At 38.1% G+C, this 25693-nt stretch overlaps 1 protein-coding gene and 1 long non-coding RNA gene across 2 annotated transcripts; both read left to right on the top strand.

Annotated features, from left to right (window-relative positions):
• The first annotated feature begins 2800 nt into the window (after window positions 1-2800).
• LOC144702702 (seryl-tRNA synthetase / serine-tRNA ligase) lies at window positions 2801-10491 on the top strand. Its single transcript, XM_078574711.1, has 10 exons — window positions 2801-3030; window positions 3913-3983; window positions 4086-4247; window positions 4356-4461; window positions 6433-6626; window positions 7164-7267; window positions 8301-8484; window positions 8899-9078; window positions 10019-10231; window positions 10313-10491. Exons 1-10 carry the CDS (start codon window positions 2898-2900, stop codon window positions 10328-10330), a joined length of 1365 nt encoding a protein of 454 aa, XP_078430837.1. The 5' UTR covers window positions 2801-2897; the 3' UTR covers window positions 10331-10491.
• An 11367-nt stretch (window positions 10492-21858) lies between these two features.
• Window positions 21859-23588, top strand: LOC144702678 (uncharacterized). The gene is made up of 4 exons (XR_013581331.1): window positions 21859-21950; window positions 22563-22611; window positions 22732-22808; window positions 23486-23588. It is a non-coding gene; the product is annotated as an uncharacterized LOC144702678 (long non-coding RNA).
• Window positions 23589-25693: the final 2105 nt, after the last annotated feature.

The following is a 25693-nucleotide window of genomic DNA, read 5'->3' as shown; positions in this document are numbered from 1 at the left end:
TTATTTTGATGCCTTGTTGGCCAAGCTGAGAAATAAAATGGATGGATGGAAACTTCATTTGCTCTTCCCTAGGGGGCACATCCAACTTGTACGGCACGCTGATAAGTCGAAAATAGGGGTAAAAACTATGTAATTTTTAGCCCTTGTCGTTGTGGATTTTGGCTTATGCAATAAAATTTATAAGAACTCCACTTAAGACGTATAGTGATAAGTACGAGTGTCGTCCAAGGGAAGCTAGTAAGGAGTTTGATTTGGTGATTGTATTGGTCATTTTACTCTGATTAAACTGAATTTGATCTTCAATGAGGATCAAGTCACCCTAATTAGATGAGAATTTAGAAAGGGGGGTAGAAGAGTTGAGATGAATAGAAGAAATATGGAGCTCTAAATTGGCTTCTTTTTTCCTAATAAAAGGATCCAAGAGGTCAATTAGAGAGGTTAAAAGGGAATTTTTAATTTGAGTTTGGTTTTTTTTTGGAACTTTGATAATTCAGAACTGAAATGGGGTAATTTAATCTCCTAAGAATTAAAACTAATTTTTTTAGAGTTTTTCTTTGGAATGCAGTTGAATGCTTAGTTGAATCCCTCAAATTCTCCTCTCAATCCTAATCAGGGCTTGTACATGCCGCTCAAGCCAAGCGATTTAGAATTTCAGATCAAAACCAAGAAGAAGAAACAAGAAATTGAACTAATCTCATTCAAAATGCACAAATCCAAATACAATCAAGGAAAACGTACCAGATAACTTGATCCACGGTGGGACTCCTCTCTGTCTTGCAGCTGTGATAGAGAACCATCAAGAATAAGCTCCCCCTCTCGAAATTTAGCTTCATACTTAGGTTATATAGTAAAAATCACCATTTTACCCCCGTTTAGTACTTAATATTTATCTATCAATGTAGGCTGGATCTGAATGATCCAACCGTACAGATAGAAAGAGGGGATCAAGACAAACAAATCCATAAAAAATCATCTCAATCGGACTTCAGGATCAAAAGTTATTAATAAATCAATTTTAAACCAATTTAATCCATTGGATTTAAAATTGATTTATTTATTAATTTCATTTTTAAACACGCAATGACGTGTCGCTCTCTCATTGGCTGGCGCATTTTGAATCCTCCTTTTTGCAGAAAAGTCCTTAAAAAGCCTGGAATTGCTTTTGGACGCCGCCCAAAAGTAATTGCGTATATGCCCCTAGCGCACTCTCTCTCCTCCGATTTCTCCTAAAAACATTAAAAATATATATTAAAAATTGCAATAAAACCCTGTAAAATTTTAAATTGGATCTTTACGCCTGCAGTGGCGACCGAGAGCTATTTTCAGGGTCTTTTGCAACCAAAGTTCGCAAAAAGACCCTTGAAAGTTCGAAAATAATAAAAATACTTTTTTTTATTTTATAAATATACTTTTTTTCCTTGAAATAAATACATTTCCTCTTCAAATAAATCGCAGAAAAATCCTAAAAATTCGAAAAAAAATCTAAAAAAATCTAGAAAATTCACTGATTCATTCCCATGCTGATAAATGTCGAAATAAAACATTAAATATGCCATTTTCATTCAAAAATAATTATTTCGAGCTTCAATAAATCCTTTAAAATTCATAGAATTAACAGAAAATTAGGGAAAAATCAGAAATCACTTGAATCAGTGATTTCTGATTGTTATCATATATTTACATGAAAATAGTGCATAAAATTGTGCACTATTTTAAGCTCTTTAAATGCATAAAATTGTGCTAATAACATGAAATAAAGACAAAAATTAGGGTGTTATCACAAACCCTCATGAGCATCCCGCTGCATGTTCAGTAACGAGGTTTGTTGATGTGCTCTCTAGAATCTGAAAATTACGACATCTGAGGTATCCTATCCTTTCAAAAGTATTATGTAGGACACTGGTGGATAAGACCATAGTCTACTTTAATTTTTATTATGTACTATTAAATATATATCCCACTATCATCAGGATGATACACGACAATGGTAATAACAGCCATTTTCTCCATCATGTGCCAATGCTCTTAGGGACGAAGATTGGCTCCAGACATCTAAAGCATACTCAGCCAGCCACCTAATGCCACTTTTGTATGTCATTAGCTTTATGTAATGGGCATGTATGAGTGGGATCCATGCGTAAATTGTGGTATTTACACTGACTCCACTCATGCAAACTCTATCAAACACTACAATACATATAAAATCTTTATGGGTGGTGTACATGGCATGGCTGGAATAGTCTATGAACGAAACCGTCGTGTCAGTCATACCTCACACCATGTTTCTTGCCAACATATTATTTTGGATGGCACAATCCAATCCAATGATTTAAAAACAGATGAATTACCTGGTGAACATTTATAATTTAATATAGATGAGTTATTTTAGGGTTGATGCCAAGTAGACTATTTTTTTGGTACAAACAGGTGCCACTTATGTCATGAATAATTTGTAATATCTGAATTTAAAATGATAAGTATATACCGAGTCATTAATTTTAATTATTTTTTCGGGTGATGACGGCGACAAATTTAACTCTATGATAAATCACAGCATTGATATGACAAACACTAAATTGTGTATGACCATGTAGACTAATTTTAATTCTTATATCATCATCGATTGTCATCCCGGTGTGGATGGATGATAAGTCACAGCCATCAAGGGCTAAGAGCCCTACTTATGGTGTTAACAATATATAATTTAGGATGTTAGCAAGTTAAAGTCATCTATTATGAAATAATTGTTTTTTTTTATATTTTTTTGGGGGGAGCTATAAATGGTGGTTTAGCCAATCTTTGACCTTCAAGCTCTTGACAAAGGTGAAGCAGGTTGTATTTCTCCAGCAGCAATCCCTTGGCGGCGGACCAAGATCGGAGTTGGGTCGTGGAGGAAGATGCTGGACATTAATCTCTTCAGGGAGGAGAAAGGGGGAAATCCGGAGCTCATCCGGGAATCCCAGCGCCGCCGATACAAAAGCGTCGAGATTGTAGACGAGGTCATACGCCTCGACAAGGAGTGGCGCCAGCGTAAGTCTCATTCTGCGTGATTTTCCGTTCTACCCATTTCGTTTCCCTCGTGGATTGGTTTGTTTTGGGCACTTTTCCTTCCCCCTGGTTTTCGGGTTTTTTGAATCTTTCGAATTATGCGTTTTTAGAGTATCAGAGTTAGAGTAGCAGCCGATTTGTTTCTCTGTCGAACTAGTGTATGATTCTCTTTTGAAGTTCATTCTGAACTTAACAGTAATATGGTCTCCTTCTTCTCAGTTTACTTTTTTGTGTCCAAAGAGATCGAAAATTCTATGTTCTTTTTGTATTCTGAGAACGATATTTTGTTCTCATTCATAGTTTCAAGGGCATCTTGACTGATACGTATGCTGGTTGTTTTAGGTAATTTGTTTCCATTATTGCGTATTTGTTTAAGTTTATTTCTTCAAATTTTTTCGGTTTTAGTTTAACTTCTGGATGTTTGCTAAGATACATGAAGGAAACCATATTTTTTTGTCTTTAATGAAAATGAATGGGACTTTTGATTTCTGATCTCATTTTTGTTTGGTTTCTGAAAGATGTTTCTACTTGTCCTTAGTTTCCTTGTCTCTGTGTTTGTCACACCAAGTGACCTGACATATATAAAAAGAAACATGCCGTCTGAGAATAGATGGAGTTGTCTGATTTGTTTCTTGTTTTACAATAAAGTAAGACAGTATCCAAACATTGAGCAACAAAGAATGATACACAAAAATTAAATCCAAATGGTGTAATGGCTCTAAGGTTTGATATTGCATCCAAGTGATGCCAGTAATTCCGGGTTAAACAATAGATGTGTTCTTTTGGAAAAAAAATCTTCATTTCTATGAGAAGATAATCTTCGTAAAAAAGTCATGCAGGCTTTTCCTCCCTTTCCTTTTTCAGGTCAATTTGAGTTGGACGCACTTAGAAAAGATTTCAACAGGATTAACAAGGAAGTTGCGCGTCTGAAAATTGTGGGTTCTTATATACTCTTCCTACTTTTTGGCTTGGTCTCTCTCCTACAATCTCTTTTGAAAATTTCTCCTCTCATAAATTTTCTTTGGTTTTGCGTAAAGTCGGGGAATGACGCCACAGAAATGATTAAGAGCACTGATGAGAATAAGCGACTGGCAGCTCTGAAGGAGGCCGAAGTACAGGAGGCAAAGTCTGCTATGGACAAGCGTCTGGAGACCATTGGAAACCTTGTTCATGATTCTGTACCTGTCAGTGATGATGAGGTGGGGTAAAAATTTGGCATAATTTTCCTACATAATTGCCTGATGAATGTATTAATGCTAGATTTCTTGTGGTATTGGACAATCCTTTTGTATGGGTTGCATTTTTAGGCAAACAATGCTGTAGTTCGTAGTTGGGGAGAAAGGAGGCTGGAAGACAATCTCAAGAATCATGTAGAGCTTGTTGAGCTCCTTGGTATTGCAGACTTGGTGAAGGGTAAGACCTGCTGGCAGATTCCATAACCTTTTTTTATATATTCATTCTTAATTGGTCTACAAGAGTATCTGATTTTTATTTCCAGCATATCTAACTGTTTGTCTTATGTATCTTTCTTGTTGATTCACTCGTTCATAACCCTCCATTTCTTGAATCCATTGATACTGGCCTCGGTCATCCAAGTAGTATTTTTTTTCGACATGGGAAATTTGAATGCTCTTAGATGTTTTTAAGAGACCATTATTTTTATAGAAGAGTCGTTATTTGCTTCTCACCTTGGAGTTCTATCTCTCCTTACTTGGAGTAAACCGTCCCTGATGACAAAGACAATTTGTTTTTGTCCTTATGATTTTTCCGCGTCAGGATGACAATGACGGTGATAAACTCATTATCGGTATTGTCAATTGTCTAAGACTACGTCTAGGACAATGATGATGATGATGATGATGATGATGAAGATGGGAGGATGAATCCACTCCTCTGCCAGCTGCCATTTCCAACCTTGCTGGTTCTCTGTCAGTTTTGGCCTCGCATTGCCTATGTTGAAGATACTCAATAACACATACGGATGTCACTGTTAGCCTTTTTTTCATAATGAAGACAACAAAAGGATGATGATGAGTCACCATCGTCCTTGACATTCGTCCATTACTGAGTGGTGATGATCATGACAAAGTTATCATCATCATTGTCTCTCATCCAAGAACAGGATGATGATGATGGAATTGTCCTTATCATTGTCATTGTCACATGTAGGGTTCGCCCGTCCCGATGCCGGTATCGGATGCTGAACCGGATACCGGAAATGAATTTTCCGGTATCCGTTTTTTTCGATATCGGATATCGGTATCGGATATCGGTTGCTACAGTGCCGATATCCGATACCGGTATCCGTCCGATACCGGCATCCGTCTCCGTCTCAGGGGGACAGATGACGATACCGGATATCGGATGCGGATATCGCTTTTCGATATCCGCATTGAATTATTTATCTCTCTCTCTCTTTCACTCGCTCTCATTCTCTCTCTATCTCTCTCTCTCTTCTCTCCCTCTCCCCCTCCCTCCCTCTCGCTCTAACTTTTCATGTCTCTCTCTCTTAAAATTTGAGAAGCACATTTGAACCAGGTTTCTCTCTCCTAAAATTTTGATCGGCTGGGATGTCACACATCGCAGAAATAACGTGGGCAAGGGGGTACCACAGGATATGATTACTTTGTCATACAACTTACTTATTATATATAAGCGACTATTTTTGATTTGTTCCATATGGGATAGAGGGATTCTGGTTTTGTGTTAAATTCGGAATCCCTTTATCCCATATGGAAGGAAAAAAAAAATTGCACACTATATAATAACAAGCATTGAATGTATATCGAAATCGAATAATGCGATATAAAGTAACAAGCATAATGTCTGAAGGTTGATTATTTTATCGGTCGATATCGGATATCGGTTTTCCGATATCCGGATATCGAAAACCGGTATCCGGCATCCGGTATCCGTCTCCGAAATCCGGATATCGGAAAACCGATATCCAGTATCCGATATCGTATTCGTCCTCACCCCCCCATATCCGGTACCGATATCCGTCTAACCCCTGATAGACAGATATCGCCCGATATCCGATATCCAATATCCGGAACCGTCCCATTTTTTTCCGGATATCGGATATCGGTTGTCCGATACCGGATATCAGTTGTCCGATACCGGATATCAGTTGTCCGATACCGGATATCGGACGGATATCGGGACGGGCGAACCCTAGTCACATGTGCTTGTGATGATGATGGTGATGATGAGGATGATGACAATAGTGGAGTTCGGTTCTTCTCCTCCCTCGCCATGATTGGTTTTATGGCTTGATATACATACATTCTTTATTCACAGTTCTTATAGTTTTCTGAATGTGCATCTGTGTGCCCCCTTCACTGACTCTCTGACCACTAATTCTCTCTCTGTACTATCGGATAGGTGCCTCTGTGGCGGGAGGGAGGGGTTTCTATCTGAAGGGTGCCGGCCTTCTCCTCAATCAGGCCCTGATAAACTTCGGCCTTCAGTTTCTGGTGAAAAGAAATTATGAGCCAATGCAGACTCCATTCTTTATGCGGAAAGATATAATGGGAAAATGTGCTCAGCTATCTCAATTTGATGAAGAGCTGTACAAGGTACCTCTCTTGCCCTTTCTAGTGTTCTTCTTTGAGATTTTGTGTGCGATTTGTCTGCAGTACAACAGTTTCAGTGTCTTTGATCTGTAGCTACGAGAAATCGATAATTTATAATCAAAATAATTTATCCATGTTATGTTTTTTTTTCACCATTCAATAAGTCAATATGATATTTAGTTCTAACTAATCTTCTGTTCGATTGATTTTTGGACCTTATTTGTTCTATACCCAGTCTCAAAAGTCCCTTGAACTTAATAATGCAACTTATGGAAGTGCAGAAGCACTATTTAAATCTATATCTTAAACACTTTTCTTTCTCAACCATATATTGTAGCAATCCTTCTTTAGTAGAACATCCCATTGTTTATACATGATCTAGGAAAACATGCTGCGACAATGCTGTTACAATTATGTTCAAGGATGTTACAGTCTATACACAACCTCTTCTGGCATAATCTTCTGGTCTTTTCCATTCATTTGTCTTTTCCTTTTTTATTGATCTGGCAGTTGAGGTGCTTGTTTTGAAATGCCCTACAGGTGACAGGTGAGGGTGAGGACAAGTATCTTATTGCAACTGCTGAACAGCCGTTGTGTGCATATCATTTGGGTGATCGGGTTTACCCTGCGGATGTTCCAATCAGGTCTGATTTTCCAATCTGCTAATCACTTGTTTCACGCGACATTATCGTATCTGCACCTGGGTAGGAAACTTTGAAAAGTCGATGAGGATGTTTTTACAACATTCTAGTTTGCTTGTTTAAAAAAAATCTAGTTAGCTTGTAAGAGAAGCGGCAAAAGTTAGGCTCAGCATCAATGAGGATGATGATCAAATGAGAATGATAAATTATCATTGTCCTCATCATTCATCGGCAACTAGGATGATGATGAGTGGTTTTGTTTTTTGAAAAGTAGGATGATGATGAGTGGTAATCGCCATCATCAACCCAGTTGCTGATGATGGACGACGACAGAAGGTGGATATAGTTTATTTTAAGTATCTTTTCCTCTAAACCCGACTCTCTGTCTCAACTCACGCAGAGGACAAGAGGTTGACGATAGGAGGTCATTCTGCTATGACTTGGCAACAACCTGTGAGGATGACGATGATGACAAATTAGCCATCATCCTCCATCCCTAGATTTTACTTGAAATGGTGTAATGTAGTCAAACATCTAAATCAATGTTATCAACTTCTGAATTCCTACTGGTTGATGATTTTTCCCTGGTGGTACAAGATTCTTGCAATCTAAGTCTTTTTCTACTTTTTTGGTGGCACAAAATGAAAGCTTAGTAGACAAGTGGATGGCATTATCTTAAAGAAGTTGGAAAATGGTCACAGTCTAATTTTCTCGGCCGATGGGAAGTCTGAATCGGCATTAATTTAAATAATGCAGAGTCGTTTGCTTCTGGAATGTAATAAAAAATCACCCGTCTCAAGGCATGACCCGGGTGTCATGTACCTATGTCGACTCAACTTGTTTGTCTAAACTCAGGAGATAACGTAGAACTGACTGATGCTTTTTGAGAATTTCAGCTTATCTGAGATAATTTGTGGGCCTTTCTGAAGTATTATCGAAATCAATGCTGTTTGGCTTTTCCGTAAATGATAGAAAATCGTATGAATATTGAGTGTTTCACCTAAAGAGTGACTCGACGTCTGTTTGTTTGGTGCAGATATGCTGGATATTCAACTTGCTTCCGAAAAGAAGCGGGCTCTCATGGGAGAGACACTCTAGGCATCTTTAGAATCCACCAATTTGAGAAGGTGGAGCAGTTCTGCATCACTACCCCCACTGGAAATGATTCCTGGGAGATGCACGAAGAGATGATCAAGAACTCAGAGGATTTCTACAAGGAGGTAGAACCCTGCAGAGCCTTTACTCCCTTTCTCTACAGTCTATCTATCTATCTGTCTTTCTTCTCTCTGTACTCTCTCTCTACTTGCTCTCTTTTCTCTTTACACGCACTCTCATTTTCTCTCTCTCTTTCACTCTCTCCGTACCTCTCTTTACTTGCTCTTACTCTCCTCTCTCGCTGCTCTTTTCGCTCACTCTCTCTCTTTCTTTCCCCTCTTACCACCTTCCCTACTCAATTTCTTTCTCTCCACCTCTCTCCACTTCTCTCTCTATTTCTCTCTCTGTGTTGCTCTCTACTTCCTCTTTACTCTTCTATCGGTCTCCCTTTCTCCCCCAGTCTATGTCTATAAATATGTATTCATATTTTTATGTCTTATTATATATCTTTATCCATGCCTGGTCTCTCTCTCCTGCAGCTGAGGATCCCCTATCAAGTTGTTGCCATTGTATCCGGAGCATTGAATGATGCTGCTGCAAAGAAGTACGATCTTGAAGGGTGGTTCCCTGCATCTAAGGCATTCAGAGAGCTCGTCTCCTGCTCGAATTGCACCGACTATCAAGCTAGAAGGCTGGAAATCCGCTTTGGTCAGAAGAAGGTACGGTCCCCTTCTCTCTTAAACCTGTTCAGAAACCTGGGATCAAAATAGAGAGCTATGGGGATCTGACTCGTGGATAAAAAGCGCTTTATTTCCAATAAACCAAAAAATATCTTTCTTATATGAAAGCTTGTTCATGATATAAACTCATTTCTGGGAGATCTACTTGGGATCAGTTGACTGTTCAATCTTTTTGTTCCTCAAACCCCTTAGATTCCGCAGCAATCATATTTCATAATTCAGGATGGAAAGCTCCAGCCATGGGAGTTCTGTTTGTTCCCCCCGGAAGCACTAATAATCAGGCCCACTACACATTTTCAAAACCCTAAGGGTATTCCCATCGTTTTATCAATTATGGGCCTATTTTGGGCTTTTCCCTTCATGCATGTTTCTCTTTAATAGTAGAAGCGCTCCATTTAGGAGACGGCCAAGAATGAAGAACTGAAGTTGCAGCTTGGCACAACCCCTCTCCACCCTCGTCTCCTCCGAGTCTAATCCTTGACTGTTCAGAGATCCCTTGCCTCCTCACAATCATCTCACCGGATCTTCATTCAGCTCCTCTACTCTGATCAATCTCTTCCTCAATCCTCACTGATTCCCTTACACTGTGATCATCTCTCCCTCAGCGAATCCCTCATCTATCCCATATCTAGAAGGATTCTGCAGTTTACTTGTGAACACCTAGTAATAGACCAGAGGGTTATAATGTCACGCCCTTTATTAGGGGAGGCTTTTTGTTAGAGTGAAATAAATTAGCTATTCTCTCTCTCTCTCTCTATCTATCTATCTATCTATCAATCTACCTACCTACCTACCTACTCCAGTCATCCCAAAAGTCTAGACCTAGTTTATTGAAAAAATTCATCTGTTATTATTTCATTTCTAGGCTTTAGTTTTTCATGTATGAACCTTCTCTTCAAATATACAATTTCTCTTGTAGAATGACGAGCAAGCTAAGCAGTATGTTCACATGCTGAACTCTACTTTGACTGCAACGGAGAGGACAATTTGCTGCATCTTGGAGAACAACCAACGAGCAGACGGCGTGGAGATACCTGAAGTGCTGCAGCCTTTCATGGGCGGCATCTCCTTTCTTCCCTTCAAGGCCAAGCCCGCCGCCGAACCCAGCAAGGCAAAGAAGGCAAAACCTAAGGTGGGTTTTTCATCTGACTTAGTCTCATTTTCTTTGATTGAATACTGTTAAATGATTTTGGATCTCTGTTCTGTATGTCAGGGTAATGCTGCTGCTTGACGGGCATGTATCAATTGATTAGAGCTAGTGGAGAGAGAGAGAGAGAGATGGATCGATTGATTATTTGAATGGAGACGATTTAGAAAATCCCCTGTTTTTGTTGATTGTTTTGGCACACATTGGAGATAATGAATTTAAAGGAGAGGGTTTCTTGTTTTTAATTTTCTTGCCATCTCGTTCTCTCGTTTTCTATCTCTCTCTCTCTATCTCAAACAGCCATTCTAGTTGTTTGCCTCCATATATCTATTCATCAATCCGTTCATGAATACATCCATCCAATAGGACTTCTTGTGTCAGTTGTTATCTGGCAAATTGTCTATCTACAGTCTGTAGATACTTCAACATTAAGTCTTTTCCTCAAAACCTTGCCTGTTATTATTGACAATATTGTTCTTCAGATATCTGTTCTGATATCTGACATTGGACAATCTGATATGTGATATCCAGGAAAATGAAGATTCTATGAGATGACCATATTTTAGATATTAGATAGATTTGGATATATGGTTGATATTGAATATCTCATCCAATTTTTGGATCCCAGATGCCCAGATGTTGGATTCTGATATCTGAATGACCGGTTTTTTGTAGACACTGTCCTATATTGAGAAAGTTAAAACCTTGTATATATTGTTCAATGTGAATGCAATTTGAACTAGAATCATCTCTCGCATGATGACTCTCCCTGTGGCACATACCTAACTAATCTTGTTCTGTATAAAATAACTGGCTTAACAATTATTACTTTATATATCCACAGACTTGTAGGCTAGTTAATTAACTCAACTTTATTCCCATTATAATAAACATATCAATTCATGTTACATCACATGATATAGTTGGAACTTATGTCATGTATTTTTATTTATCCAACTAATAGGACAACTATTTAAAATATGTTAAAAATATTAAGCCGATTGTCGTAAAAATCAATATCTGTGACTGACATAGGCATCCAAACCCCTAAATCAAGGCAGATGCAGATATTGAGACGAATATCAATCTAGGATACCAGTCAAGGAGGAAATCAGATTTCACCCTTCTGATAGATGATACAGCATCCATAATGATATCTGAATCTGGACAGGAGAACACTAGTTGATGAAGTTTCTCCTCTCTGGACGGCGGAGGGTTTATATCTATGACTCAGATGACGTTGTCAGCGGTGTTGGTTGGTGTGATGGCGAGTCACTTTGATGTCAGCTCAGTTTCAGGGAAGGTCAGTTTGATTGCAAGTCGATAGGACAATTGATGAATCACAGTTTGGAGACAGAGAATTGAGAGAAAACCATTGATGAATCCGAATTCATGTATGAAATACTATATATTTTAAGTCTATTTTGATATCAGTTTTACTGATTATCCTCCTTTTAAGGTGAATTTACAATTCATGCATTGATTGGACCATTTTGTCCAAACTAGACAATTTATTATGACTTTACATAATTTACAGGCCCAATTGTTTTTCATGAAAAATGTGTTTTAACATTATGAGTTTTAATAGGGTGGAACATATTTTCAGCTTAATTTAGACAAACTCAAAAATATGTTATTTAATATTTGTTCAGGGATGTTTTTAATTTAAATAAATAAATAAATAAAAAGGAGAAGAAGAAACCAAAAAATGTTTTTTGTTGAAGTGCTACCAGCTAGGCCACTCAAGAGACAACGGCGCTGAAGCCCGCCCATGGCTAGTGAGCAGCAGAAATGCATGAAATACTTTGGAGCATCTATCGAACCCCATAGAGGACCACATAGGAGGCCCACAACAGCAGAGGCCCAATACAGAAACAGCATAGCCCACTTCTGTGCGCGGGAAGTCTTTATTTAATCAGAAAGGAATGAATAAAATTTATATACCTACAATTATTTTGTAATTCTTTAGTATGGAATGAACTTTTCCATATGTTCCAAATAGTAGGCAGGTTGAGCCAATGAAGATAATATAATGATTGGGCTGCGATCTTAAGAAAATAAGAAGAAAAGACAACTAGGTCTTGAGAGGACCCAGCCCGAAGCTTGCATCATAACAGGCCGAATTATAAGTGAGAACCTTATATCAATCTGCCTTTGTAAGGGAAGATTGGACAAATGACTTATGTCTGATTTTTTTTTCTTTTTTACCTTTCTTTTATATGCCTCTGTTTTTTTGGTAGAGACTTCGGCAAGGACACACAAATGGCAAATCATAGCACAAAATGCTGATGGGCTGGCTAATGGGGCTGCTAACATGTCAGGAGAGCACTGAACTGTGAAAAGGGCAACCATTGAACCTCTTAAAGGGAAGTCCAATAGACAAGGGTACAGCCATCAAACTCCAACCCTAACTATTATCCTCCTCTGCCTGAATGATAGTGTTCGGCCAAGAATAAACCCACAGGCAATCTAACAGCACTGGGAGGACCCCCAAGGCCCGTTCACACTATCAACAGTGGAGGAAGGCCCTCCTGAATCTTGTCATCTCTCGATGAAGTCTCATTGCGGTGGTGGGAGATTTGTTCTTGGGTTTCCTGGCCATCAAGGGGTGGTGAAAGCTCCGTTGAGGCCTAGGGAGCTCAGGATGGGCTCTAAAAGAGTTCATCATCACCCCAGATTCATGCCAGCACAGAGGAAGGCAGGCAAAGACAAAAAAAAGGCTAGGGGACGGAGATTGACAACCTGAATCATGGTGATTGAGGTGAGAGTTTGCACTCATTCTGGTATATCTGTACATTTTTTAGGCATTTTGACAAACACCTAAAATACACTGACTATTTTTCACGGTATTGTCCTATTTGTTCTCGATTTTATATTCTAGAAACAAATCTAAAATATTTATTAAATACAGATAAACTGCATCCTATTGCGATAATCTACCCCCTAACCATAGTATAATATAAATATGTATCCCTTAAGTACTCCTATTAGGTCCAATTATATTCTATTATTCTCACCCTCTCTACCTAAGTTCTTATATTCCCTTAACGATAAAAAATAAGTTCTCTCATGTCTCTTAATCTTAAATACTTATCATGTATGAATCTTTCGCTACTTTATTGATCTACACATAGTTAAATATATATTTTTACTATCATTAGTATTGTTATCTCGCTTTTATTCTCCAACCTTCCACTTATCTTCTACTTAAATAAAATACCTTTATTCACTGACTCCCTAAATCTTAAATCTCTTAACTTGCTAAGATCTACCTATACGATCTTTCATATAATTTAAATATCATTAAAAATAAATAATAATACCAAAAATATCTTCTACTAAGAATAATATCTTACTAATATATCTAGCTTATTACTCCTACCTTCTAAATAAATCTTCCACTATCTATATTATTCTCTTCCTCCAATATAATACTACAAATATATTTCATTCTCCCACTTACTCACTACCTCTAATATCTATAAAATGATTTATTCTAATAAATAATATATTCAATATCCTATTTTATAAATACTGACATCTACCTTTCCCTACTTCTCCCTAAACTCTTGTGAATTCTTTCAATTTTATACTTATCTTCCCCCTTTTTACTATCTTCATATTATCACTTTATCATTTATATGATTGTACTCTATACTTAATTTCTCTTATTATGCACCTTCTCATCTTACTTCATTTAAAGCTAACTTAAACATTAGATTTATCTTTAAAGGCCAGTCCTCAAAAAGACAACGTCAATCCCATTATACATATTTGAGTGAGTTTCTGTAATTGGGCAAACTAAATTTGCAATGACAGCAAAATTAAGACCCTGATTTCCATTTGTCAATCATGACCAATCAATCAAGCGGAGCGAATGACTCTCGTGATGGAGGGTTGATGGTTGCAGAGGGTTAAGGACACTCTCTTCTTGATACAGTGAAGGACTGACTATAATGTTAGGCAGTTGACGGCCACGGGTCGAGTGACCTTGATAGTGGTCGTGGGTTTGATGGCAGGTCTGTGAGTCAAGTGACCTAGTTGGTAGATAGTTCACAATGGGCAAGATAGGAGGGTTGACGGCTACAATGTTTGACCCTGAAGTGTTCAAGGGGTTGGTAATGGAGATGGTTTGACAATAATGAACTAAATAGACATCAACTCATGGTGATAGAGGTTCAATGTTTGAAGACAGAGGGTTGACATCAAGGCTTGACAGAGGCAAAGGGTGTGATGAGGTGGTTTGACAGTGTAGAAGGATTGATGGTAGACAGTTGACAATGGAGAGTTCAGTGTTATGAGTTTCCTAGGAGGGTCTCTATGGAACACTAAATTATCTAACCATACAAAGCTCTTACAAGTTGAAGCACATAGGAACATGGATAAAGATGATGAGGAGGTTGGGTGAAGGTGGGATGACATCAATTAACAGCATAATGAACCAACCAAGGGAATGAGACAAAGATATTGTGAAGATACATTTTCAACGTATATTGTGAAGGAATTACACACAGGAATGCAGGGACTCCCAAATTTCATCAGATATGTAGAAGTGTCAGCCATGTGCAGTAGCCTTATCTAGGCTGCCTTGTGAGGGGAGTTGTTAGGGGCTTTCTTATATTAGAGGTGGTTCATCACACCTTACTGAACAAATTTTTGGCACAGGGTCGATAAACATTGTGACTGTCAGATACATATGCCTTATTGATACCAGGATCCTTCATGGTAGCACACATCACAATTTGTAGATGGACATAAAGTTAATGGGAGCATGATGCCATGATGGTATTCAGTTCTCCCTAAATATGGGGCCTTGCGGAAAGATTTAATGATAATCGTTATGGAATCCATAGGGGTTCCACTAGGATATTGAGCAAGGTAGGTGATGGAGGCTATGGTAAGGACTTTTGGGACACTTAATAACATGCAGTTTTAGAAGCTTAATTTGACCATATTCACATTATTATGTGTATTAAATAATAATATATGCATGTTATCAAGCTAAAAATTATTAAATTTATTTTTCGAATGATATTATGAATTTTCTGACTCTTCACATATCGTTGGGGATTTCTCTGGCATCAAATTCTTAAAGAATATAATTTTCTAAGTCACACTATAATTTTTCTGGAATTTTGTGACACCAAATTCGCAAAGATATGATATTACTAAGTCAAAATACATATTTGTTAATATTTTTGGGCCTTTATTTAATTAAATATGAATTTTAGAACATATTTTAACACCTTTATTTTAGCGATGCCACATGTCATAATTCAATTCATCGAATGGCCACCAACAACGATTTAGGATAATGATTGGTGATAGCCAATCATTAACCTTCTTAATGATTGGCGTCAGTCAATCATGCACCTAGACCATTATGGTATCGCGATTAGCAATGCCATCATGGAATTTAATGATAACGAATTTACTTTTTACCTTTTTCTGCCGCCAGGTGAGGTGGACCCTTCTAAAAAAGGGACTCTTTTTGTAATAAATGCTGCACGGAGACCGAGGAGTGAGGATTAAAAAATGGTTTTTATTTTCTTTTTGATCTATCAAAATGATGGCCCCACTGACGTGTCATAAGACACATGGCGTGACGTATACACGTGGTGCCAACATGTACAAATTGCGCACATATGTCATTCTCTAAGAGGATGCTAAAGGAAATGTGTTGACATGGTACGCGCTGACGCGAGGCCACATCACATGTTTTTAATTTTTTAATTCTTTTATTACTTTTATCTCTATTTTGTATTTTTTTCATGCTGAGACGCGGTGCGGCAAGAGCAGTCAATTGCTGATGACAAGGAAGAATCTCAACTAATCATCCCACTAAATACTAGGACAAGATAAAACCCTAACTGAACGACATGACAACACTATTGAGGATGAGGAGAGAGAAATCTTTGGATTAAACATACGGCTAGGAATCATCCAAATTTCAGGCTTGATGTCCGACGATTCAGAACTTGAATTGAGCTGAAATCTTAAGTGTAGCTTTGTCTTTATGTCCTCTATCTATCTATATGGCTGGATATATAAATGGTGCCCGCAATCTTTCCAAAAAACAAATTTCAATTCACTTCCTAGAGAGGCAGATTGAAAGAAAGTGAAGGTTTAAAGGTCCATCAGAGGTGTCTTGGTGTCTCTAGTGTTTGGAAAGGTTCAACAAAGAAGTGCGGAGGTTGATCTTCTTTAGGAAGATGCCATGATCTCGGCGGAGTAGAAGGATTTAAGGTTAGCCTCTTGCCTTACATTGAGTCTTCTACAACACACTTATGTAGTTCATTTATCATCATCATCCATCACTTCTATCTATCATCATAACTCATCCACCTCCATCATCATCCATTATCATCCCTAGCTAGCATCATATATCATCCATTACATGTGTCCCCTACACCATTACAATCTCATCACCTACCTCTCCCTTCCGTTTAAGCAAACGCATATCACTACTTCTCCCCTTTTAATAACCATTCTACCTTATTTTCACTACCTCCATCACTGCCCCCACTCCCGTCTATGTCACAACCACAACCGTCATAATCCCATCTCGTCTTCCCATACTCCTAAATTATAAAATCTAAGTCATAAACCCTAAGTTGATACCACTTATCATGCACTCCCATCTTGTCTCATGTAATCGTCTTCATGTCTCCCTTAATCCTTTCATCCTACTCAGCTATCCACTACTAGTACTATCACTCGTTCATCTTCTTAAATTCCTCCTGCCTTTATCGTAATCACTATCTTTACCCATTCACTAGCTTGTACAATATACGTTACTCTTCTCATCTTCTTGACTTCACCCGATCGAGAGAGTTCCTTCCCTAATGTTAGTTCCCTATGGAGATGACGCGTACTCATCACTAGCTAACTAAACTATTTTATGTGTATAGTTTTATAACTATTATTGATTAAACTCGATTTTACAATAATGTAATTTTATCCAAAATTTTCAGTTTATTAATACTCAACTGCCTTATCTTGACGAGACTAGCATTTGGGGACCCCACATGGGAGCATTAGAGGCAAAGGTGGAGAGAGAATCCATAAGCCACTACTAGGCAATACATTTGGGGTTGGATTGACATGTGTGCCCCCTTTGCCACCACTACAAACCCTTACGAAGATGGGTGTACAGAAAAGTGATATTGAGAATGACCTCAAATTAGGGGGATATAAGGACCTCAAATTATAGGGAACTTTCGGAGATCCTTCCAAAATTAGCATACTAGATTTATCTAAATTACGAGGTGACATCAACCAAGGGGTCTAATAGGAAGTTGTCTACTAGTGTCACGCGGTCAAATTCCGACCTTGGACAATTGCTCGAATCTGGTGCATGCTGGTTGCAGTGCTTGGAGCAGAACACTGAGAAACCTTGATCTCTTGCTGTGGAAGTCTTTTGCAAAAGCTTAAGATCACTTAGAAGGGGTTAGAAGGAGAGGGTGCGGACGCATCATTGTCGAGGAATAGGGTCATTGCATTAATATCATCAAAAGGGTTAGATTGACGTCATAGGCATTACAAGGGGAAAGACGAGAGTTGATACCGAAGTAACGAGACGAGGCACCATGCACCTTGATAGGCGCGCCCCTGTGCCTTGAGGCCCGCAGCCCCGCGCGTGCGCCTCCCAACCTCGCTGTTACATGCCTGCCCCCAGGCCAGGCGCCGCGCGCCCGTGGGCGTGGCGATCACACATGCCACCCCAGCCTTGGGCGATCACACATGCTGACACCCATCGTGCGGTCTGCTCGGATGTCGCCGTGCTCGGCGCCTCAAGCTAGGCGTTGTGTGCCTAGCGCTACCCCAGGGGTGCCACGCACCTCGAGTCGTCTCGGCGCTCCTTGTGTGCCAATGCCTTAGTCTCCTGGCGGATGTCTCCCACCCCATGCCCCGCAACATGATGTGCACGATGCCCGCGCGCAGCTGCGCGGCTTCCCGCACAACTCCCCGTGCGTAACACCGCGACACTACCGCCCATCCTGCATGTCCTGCACATGCGTGCGATGTTTGGTGCCCACACCCGCGCGCTCCAGCGCACGCGTGGGTCACCCTGATCCATTGCGCAGAGCACCGGCGGGCACGCACACCATGCATAGTGTGTTACCACTACAGGGGCAATGGCCTAAAAGATCAGGGTTGGGCGTCACCACCCTAAGTGCGCTGCAACATCACACTAAATAGGACTTAGTCATTACAGATCGTGAGTCTATACGCGAAAATGCCCTCCCAATAAGCACGTAGGCCTATGGGCAGGGAAGTCACCTAGTTAGGGGCCTAACAACTAGAGAGAGTGGCATTTACATTGAGAGGAGCCAAGGGGTTTGGATGGGCACCTTGTCATGTCAGGAATCGAGGGGGACTAACTTGACATCACCACTCTCATCGTTATTTATAGTATTCCTGAAAATTCAATTTTTTTAAGAACATGTGGTATTTATCAGCTTCTCACATTTTATGAACAGTGGGGACACTAAAGAAGATCATAATGGGCATTTCGGTAATCAAACTGATCCTATTTTTTTTGTTTTGAATACCCGTCCGAAGAGCGATGCCAGATCTAGACTACTTTTCAGACAGATTCAGGGTCAACGGGAGAGGGTGGTATCGCATTCCATGACTATTGGTAGAATACCATACAGTCAATACCAACAATTCATCAATGTTGTTGAACATATCAAAGTAGTTAACCAGCCATAAGAGGAGTTACACAAACAACATTAATTTTCATGGGTGATAGTAGAGGGGAATCGCCAAAGCTCATTGATGAAGCTCTAGGTTGAGTCAATGACCACAACATCTATGAGAAGCATTGGAGAAAACAAACATGGCAGAGCACAAGTGTCTCAAAGTTTTAGGCAGATCATAGAAGGGGATATCTTGTGATGGAAAGGAATGGTATATAGCAATGAAAAATTGATATTGAGAGATAAGGGGGGAGGGGGAATGTATGAGTGTTGGTAGGGAAAGGGCTGAAGATTAAGGATATTGGACGAGGGGAAGGTCAATAAGGTTGTGGCATAGTGACATGATCCAAATGGGAAAGCTGGAATTCTGTAAAAGGCATGGAGAAGGAGAAGGGGAAGGGGTGTGTTAGCCAAAGGGAGGAAGAAGAATTGTTGAAGGATCCACTAATAAACTGGCATTCAGGACTAACATCTGATGTCATGGGTACGTAGAGGGTACATATACAAGAAGGGGGATATCAGTTCAGATATGAATGTGTTTCATGGCATGTGCACTGACTCCACGACAAGTGGTGATGAGGAGTGGTGTTAAGATACTTGCTCAAGCAGGGCGCCATGGGGGCCTGCCCATAAGAGACAGTAATAGAAATATGTGAGATAAGGGATTGTAATTAGGTGTGTTGAGGTTTTCTGGATGATTTCATTGCAGTGAATTGCAATTGGTTGATTTGGGGATTTGCTAACTTCCTAGAATGAGACAATGTTTTCTATAGAGATATTATGGATGGGCCAATTTGTTGTAGCAGTAAAACTAAAATGTCTAAGCTAGGGAATGGCACGTCCGGGACGTGACGGGATGGATAACGTGTGGTGATGGATGAGGACATAATGATAATTTTGTCACGTCTCCAGTCTCATTACATGTCCCATAATTTTGGAAAAATCTGTCACATTTGCGTCACATGTCACCGACTCCATCGTCCCATCTTCATCTCCTCACCAGACAGCGTCACCGTCATAAGTAACAAGAATATATGAATATTTATATTTCATAAAGACTTATCGTTGGCATATTTACTAACATAACTGTTGGAAGCTAAGAGGGGGGGTGAATTAGCTTATCTACTTTTTGTTTGCCTAATTAGCTTTTAAGATTCCTTGATTTGACTCTCACCTTCTTTCTCTCAAACACTTAGATTTACTTGGTTCCTCGATCCGCTTAGTGATCGAGTCAATCCAAGGCCCCCCTTCGAGTCCAAATTAGGACTCAAGATAACCTTACTAAGGATCCTCCCTTGTAAGGTACCCTAACCCAACTTACAGAGTTGCTTCTGCAGAGGAGTCTTCCGATGGCACGTCACATTATTTGGTGCACGAGCTTCAACCATGAACCGCCTTCGGGTAGACCGTCACGAACTCTTCCTCGTACGTCCACTTCCCTCGTCACCGTTACGTCCTTGGTGCCACCAACGTCACCTCCCTGCCTTCTCGATCTTCGTCACCTGCTCAGATTAGTGAAACAGAAGCTATGCCGCTCCCCGTGATTGATCAAAGGTCAATCACCGCTCTCAATGATGTATGACGGATAATCAACACTAAAATTCAAGATATAATATCAAGATCAATATGTCAGCCTTTTTCTTTCCAAAATGTCTACTCAGATCACAAATTCAATCCCACTAAAAACTTCTTTCAAGGATTCAAGATCAATCCTTCACACTCTTTCAAGAAATCACACAAATTCACCACTTATAACAAGAATGTGAAGGAAACTATCACTCTATTCACTAAATGGATGAATGATGAAAATGAAAAACTTCCCTTATCAATGGAGAAGCACAACCACGCTGATTGTAGGGGAGAAACTTCACAAGAAGGAACACTTTCTTCTTCAAGAGTAGTACAAGAGAGATGGTTTTCAAAAGGGATGCCTCAACCCTTGCTCTGAAGGGGTATTTATAGGATCAGAGGAGTAGGTTGTAATTTTATGAGAATTTCAAAAAAAAATTGACTTCAAAAGGAGCTGTATTTAATTTTTTATGAATTTTCAAAGATTTTTGGAAGGTTTCATTAATGACGTAATTAATGACATTAATTACCCATTAACGAAATTAATAATGGAATGTCAAAAGTCGGAACAAATTCGTATTTTGGCATTTAATAAAGACCTTTTCGGAAGGTCAACCGTCGGACCCGCCCTTTGACCCTTTAAATTCCTTCTTTAATTTAGTTTAATTTAATTAATAATTTCATAAAAAAAATCTTTGTATAAATAAAACCTTCATGGCGCACTGGTTAGGCGCTCCATTGCTGGGGCAGAGGTTGTTTGTTCAACTCCCGCCCTCCCCATATATATGTATGTATATATATTTTATTATTCAAACTTTAGTAGCGGACCCGACCGCGGATTTAACTGGTTAAATCCGCTCGTCGGGTCCGCCACTAAGGCTAATGGGCTCCGCCCATTTAGGCCTTATTGGGCCCTTTTTAAATGAACTAAAATACCAAAAATTTATTTAAAAGTCAATTTTGCACCATTTAAAAGGCTTTTAATTGTTTAAAAAATTCAGAAAAATATTTGTAATATTTTCTAAAGTAGTTAACAATATTTCTAAGGCTTCTGAAGATAATTTCAACATACCTTAAATATAAAATGACCTGTTAAAATAGGTATTTTCAGAAAGTTTAAAAAACATTTTTCATTCTCCCAAGTACTTTAAGATTATTTTAGTTTATTTTATAGTTTTAAAACAGTTTAAAAACATAATCTTAAAATATTTTTAATCTCTAATTATAAATTAGTTTCTTAATTATAAATTCATGATATTAATGTAATAATGTACATTAAAACACAAAAACCTCAACAATAACAAAGAAGAGTCATCACTTGTTAGTTGTCGAATGAAGGTCCAGGCCGTCCAATAATGTGTTGGTCCAGCAACACTTGGCTTCTCAACTTGGTCTCTTTAGCAAGGCTAGACTCTGCTGTGGGATAACCGGTAAGTTCTTGATGCTTTTGCATTTAGATTTCATCAATCTCATGCATGAAGATGATTTCACTCCTCTCTTGACGCATTCATCTTATTTTAGAATTTAGAATCACAAGTTATCCATCAATCTCAGAGTCAATCGAGCTGTTTAGCAATCAATATAAGCCATAAAGATTGCTCATTTCCTCAAATCCAGGTTCTCTGATGCCAGTAGCAAATTCAATGTTCTTTGTCTCATTTCCTTAAATATTTTCTCTCTGCACTCTCTGTTTCTCCTTATGTGATCTCTCTCGCTCTGCATTCTCTTTGTCCCCCTCTATCTCTCTCTATGTATTTATATATGTACATATATATCTGCGGTATCTTTCTACCCTTGTGTACTCTCTCTACTTCTCTACTCTCTCTATCTATCTCTCTGCACTCTCTCTTTCTCCACTGTGTTTTCTATCTTCTCTCTACACTCTCTTTTCCTCCCACGTGCTCCTTCACTTTGCACTCTCTTTCTCCAATGTTTTTGCTCTCTGCAATCTCTCTTTCTCCATATATGTGATCTCTCACTCTGTATTCTCTTCTTTAATGTATTTTCTCTCTACAATCTCATCCAATCAACCATTTTTTCAGAGAACATGTACCTCACGTCACACGGTGGAGGGAGTGTACCAAGGTGGGGGTGAGTAGTTAATTTTTTCCATTGTTATAATATAATATCTCAGTATAATCAACAAACCCATTCATCATATATTGAATGAGTTTTTCTATTTCTTATCCTTTTTTGCCTCAATTATGCAAGTGATCAGCGTGAACTTGGAATAAAAAGCTATCACGGCACGTAAGTTGTGACGATTGCATGAACTTCGAAAAAACAACGTAAGTTGTTCTCAAGATTTTTAAGTTATGTTTAGCTCAAGTTTTGTATGGAGAATGGTTTTTCATGCACTGAGTCTCTCATGTAATAGTGGCTACATGATGAAAGATCACTGAAGAGAGCAGCTAAATCATGCATTTCATTATATTCTGGTTCACCACTATTTTGATCCATCTCTTCTTCATTTTTTAGGTTCTTCTCTGATTTGTCTATCACTTTCTCATAATTGATATTTCTCTGTCTCACAATTTGTCACTCTATCTCACAATCTGCCCTTAGGCTCTCTCTGCCTTTGGCATTTTTTCTCAACAATCAAGCTCTCTCTGTCATTCTTTAAATAATCTAGCTCACTGCTACTATTTGTCTCAGTATTTGGGCTTCTTTGACTCTGGTTCTGACTTTCTGACATTCTCCATCTTGGTTTGAGCTTCCTGAAATCATGTTGGATGAGAATGGTAATGGTTCTTGTTTTCTGCAATGCAAATTTGGGGAAATACTTTCAAAGCTTTCTCCTTCCTGCATTTTTAGATATCATTTTTATTTACTGTTTCTTTTGAAATTCTTTCTCGAGATTGTTCTCATTTAAATGACCTTTGAATGAATACAATGCGTACAATAAACTTTTGATGACTTAAAAGCTTTAGCTAATTGCCTTTTTTACTTTTCACATAATTGATAGGTGAAAGAGCGTTGTGGGAGCATGTCGATTTTTTAATGCTTTATCACTCATCAATGGGGAGATAATTTGACCTTTCGGCAAGTTGGAGTTATGTATTTCTGGGAATATTTAAGATGAAATTTCGACTTCTGTTTAAGATACTGACTCTGTTGACTGGACTGGAGGCCGATGTTCCTCGTAATTGGTAAGAATCGAGCTGCATTCGTTTGGTAGTTCTAATCATTTGAAAATGGGGAGGTTATTGGACTTTGTGGAAAGTTGGAATTATGTAGTTGTTGAAATATTTAATATGTTGTATCAAGGAATGATGTGGAATTTATCTTCGTGACATTATGATTTGGTGATAAAACTAAGAATATTTTTCTAATTGTATAGGCTGTTTTTGAATAAACCAAGAATTATGATTTATCGCAGAATCTACAGTCATAAATAATATGGATTGTTGATCGGATACAGGAGCTTCCAGAGCCCTTTCAATGGCGACAAAATTCCAGTTCTATACATGATTCATAACCTTAGCATATTGGACAATGAACCACATTGGATCGTTCAACATTTGTGTAGCTGCTGTGTAACTTATATTTATATAAAATCTGATTATAAATATCATCATTCATATCATATATTGGATTATATCATTCATAATACTACATTATTTTTGGAAATTTTTGTAGGTAAACGGTGAAGCAAGATCTGTGATTCATCATAATTATTTTTTTCCAAATAACGATATATTGATTTGAAAATTTTAATATCCCATTCCTTTAGCTGTAAATTCCATAGTTAAGCATAGGAAAATTAATGCATGGATGCGCCAATATGTACCAAAGTATTTGTCTTTTGGAAATATTGGCATAAATATGTTCCAAAGGTATATTGATTATCAAGATAGTCAAAATAATTTTGCATATGTTACTAGTAGTCCAAATGATGAGACTCAAGTACATATTGGAATACCAACGGTCAAATATTTTGGAATAGTGTATATGTCAATAATAACTCACATCATTTTCATTGTCTAAAATACAATGAACTTGGGGATAAGACCATGACAGAACTTACTGAAACTACACAGAATGTTCCATTAAATAGATGAAGCTCCATTAAATATATGAAGCTCCATTAATAAAGAAAGCTATTTTCCCTATACTTTTACCTCTTTTCTAATTTAAAATTTTAATCTGTCATAACCTCCATTAAAATAGATGAAATCTCCATTAAAACTGAGGAAGCCAGTATATCAGAATGTTTATAATTAGCTAAACAAAGTTAATTTTGGATACTTTTATGGTTGAAGAAGGGGAAATGGTTAAGAAAACAAGTGTAGAGAGAGAAAGTGTAAAGAAGCTGTTAAAGTCCTTTTACATCCAATTATGAAAGTTTAAATGGATATTTATATACATACTATTATATACATGAATATTCACATCAAAATAATAAGAAGTATGATAGAGTTATATTGACACACATGCATAAATACTATAATGATGTATTCATAAATATTTTAATAAATTTTCAAATATTAACTTTGACCATCACATCTCTCCTTTTAGTGTGTGTAAATCAATTTTAATTTCCCTTTAATTTACTTTTTCCATAATTTAAAATTTTAATATCTCATAGGCTCTTATAAATAAATACTTTCTATATATTTTGGCATCATATTATACTTAATATGACCAATAGAATTTCGTTTGATTTATGGAATAAAAAGAATACAATATAATATATTTATAACTATTTTAATAATTTTAAAATTTTCCAGACTATTTATCCTTTCATTCTAACCAGAAAAGAATTATTATTCCCTTTTTCCACTTTCTTCATGTTTTAAATTTTCATCACAAACCTCATCCGTGACGTCCGTCCCGTCATGTCACACACCCAAGACCCTCCATCACCATCACATCACCCATCACAGGTATTCCGTTACCATCACCGTCACCATCACAGGGCTAAAAAACATCATCCGTCACTGTCATGTCATCTGTCATCGTGACGAATGACGTGACAGATGACGTTTGTCGTTCCCTAGTCTACGCAATGGGTTTGAATGGGTTGTTATCTCATTGATGATCTAGAAAATGTCTCTCTAAGGGACACTCTATGGGGGGATATCATTGGAATAGTCTCAGCCTTTCAAAGCCTCTCATTTATGTTCAAGGTAGATTCCAATATGACATGGGATATGGGGGAAAAACCTAATGG

This window comes from Wolffia australiana, chromosome 4, assembly GCF_029677425.1.
Source record: "Wolffia australiana isolate 7733 chromosome 4, ASM2967742v1".
Taxonomy (NCBI): Eukaryota; Viridiplantae; Streptophyta; class Magnoliopsida; order Alismatales; family Araceae; genus Wolffia; species Wolffia australiana.
The sequence above is the reverse complement of the archived record's forward strand: the minus strand, read 5'-3'. Positions and strand labels throughout refer to the sequence as shown.

Bases quoted from the DNA above. Each gene is read 5' to 3' on its own strand.
- LOC144702702 (XM_078574711.1), top strand. From the start codon at position 2,898: ATGCTGGACATTAATCTCTTCAGGGAGGAGAAAGGGGGAAATCCGGAG. The intron at 3,031-3,912 runs GTAAGTCTCATT...TTCCTTTTTCAG, and splicing joins CGACAAGGAGTGGCGCCAGC to GTCAATTTGAGTTGGACGCA. The intron at 4,462-6,432 runs GTAAGACCTGCT...ACTATCGGATAG, and splicing joins TATTGCAGACTTGGTGAAGG to GTGCCTCTGTGGCGGGAGGG.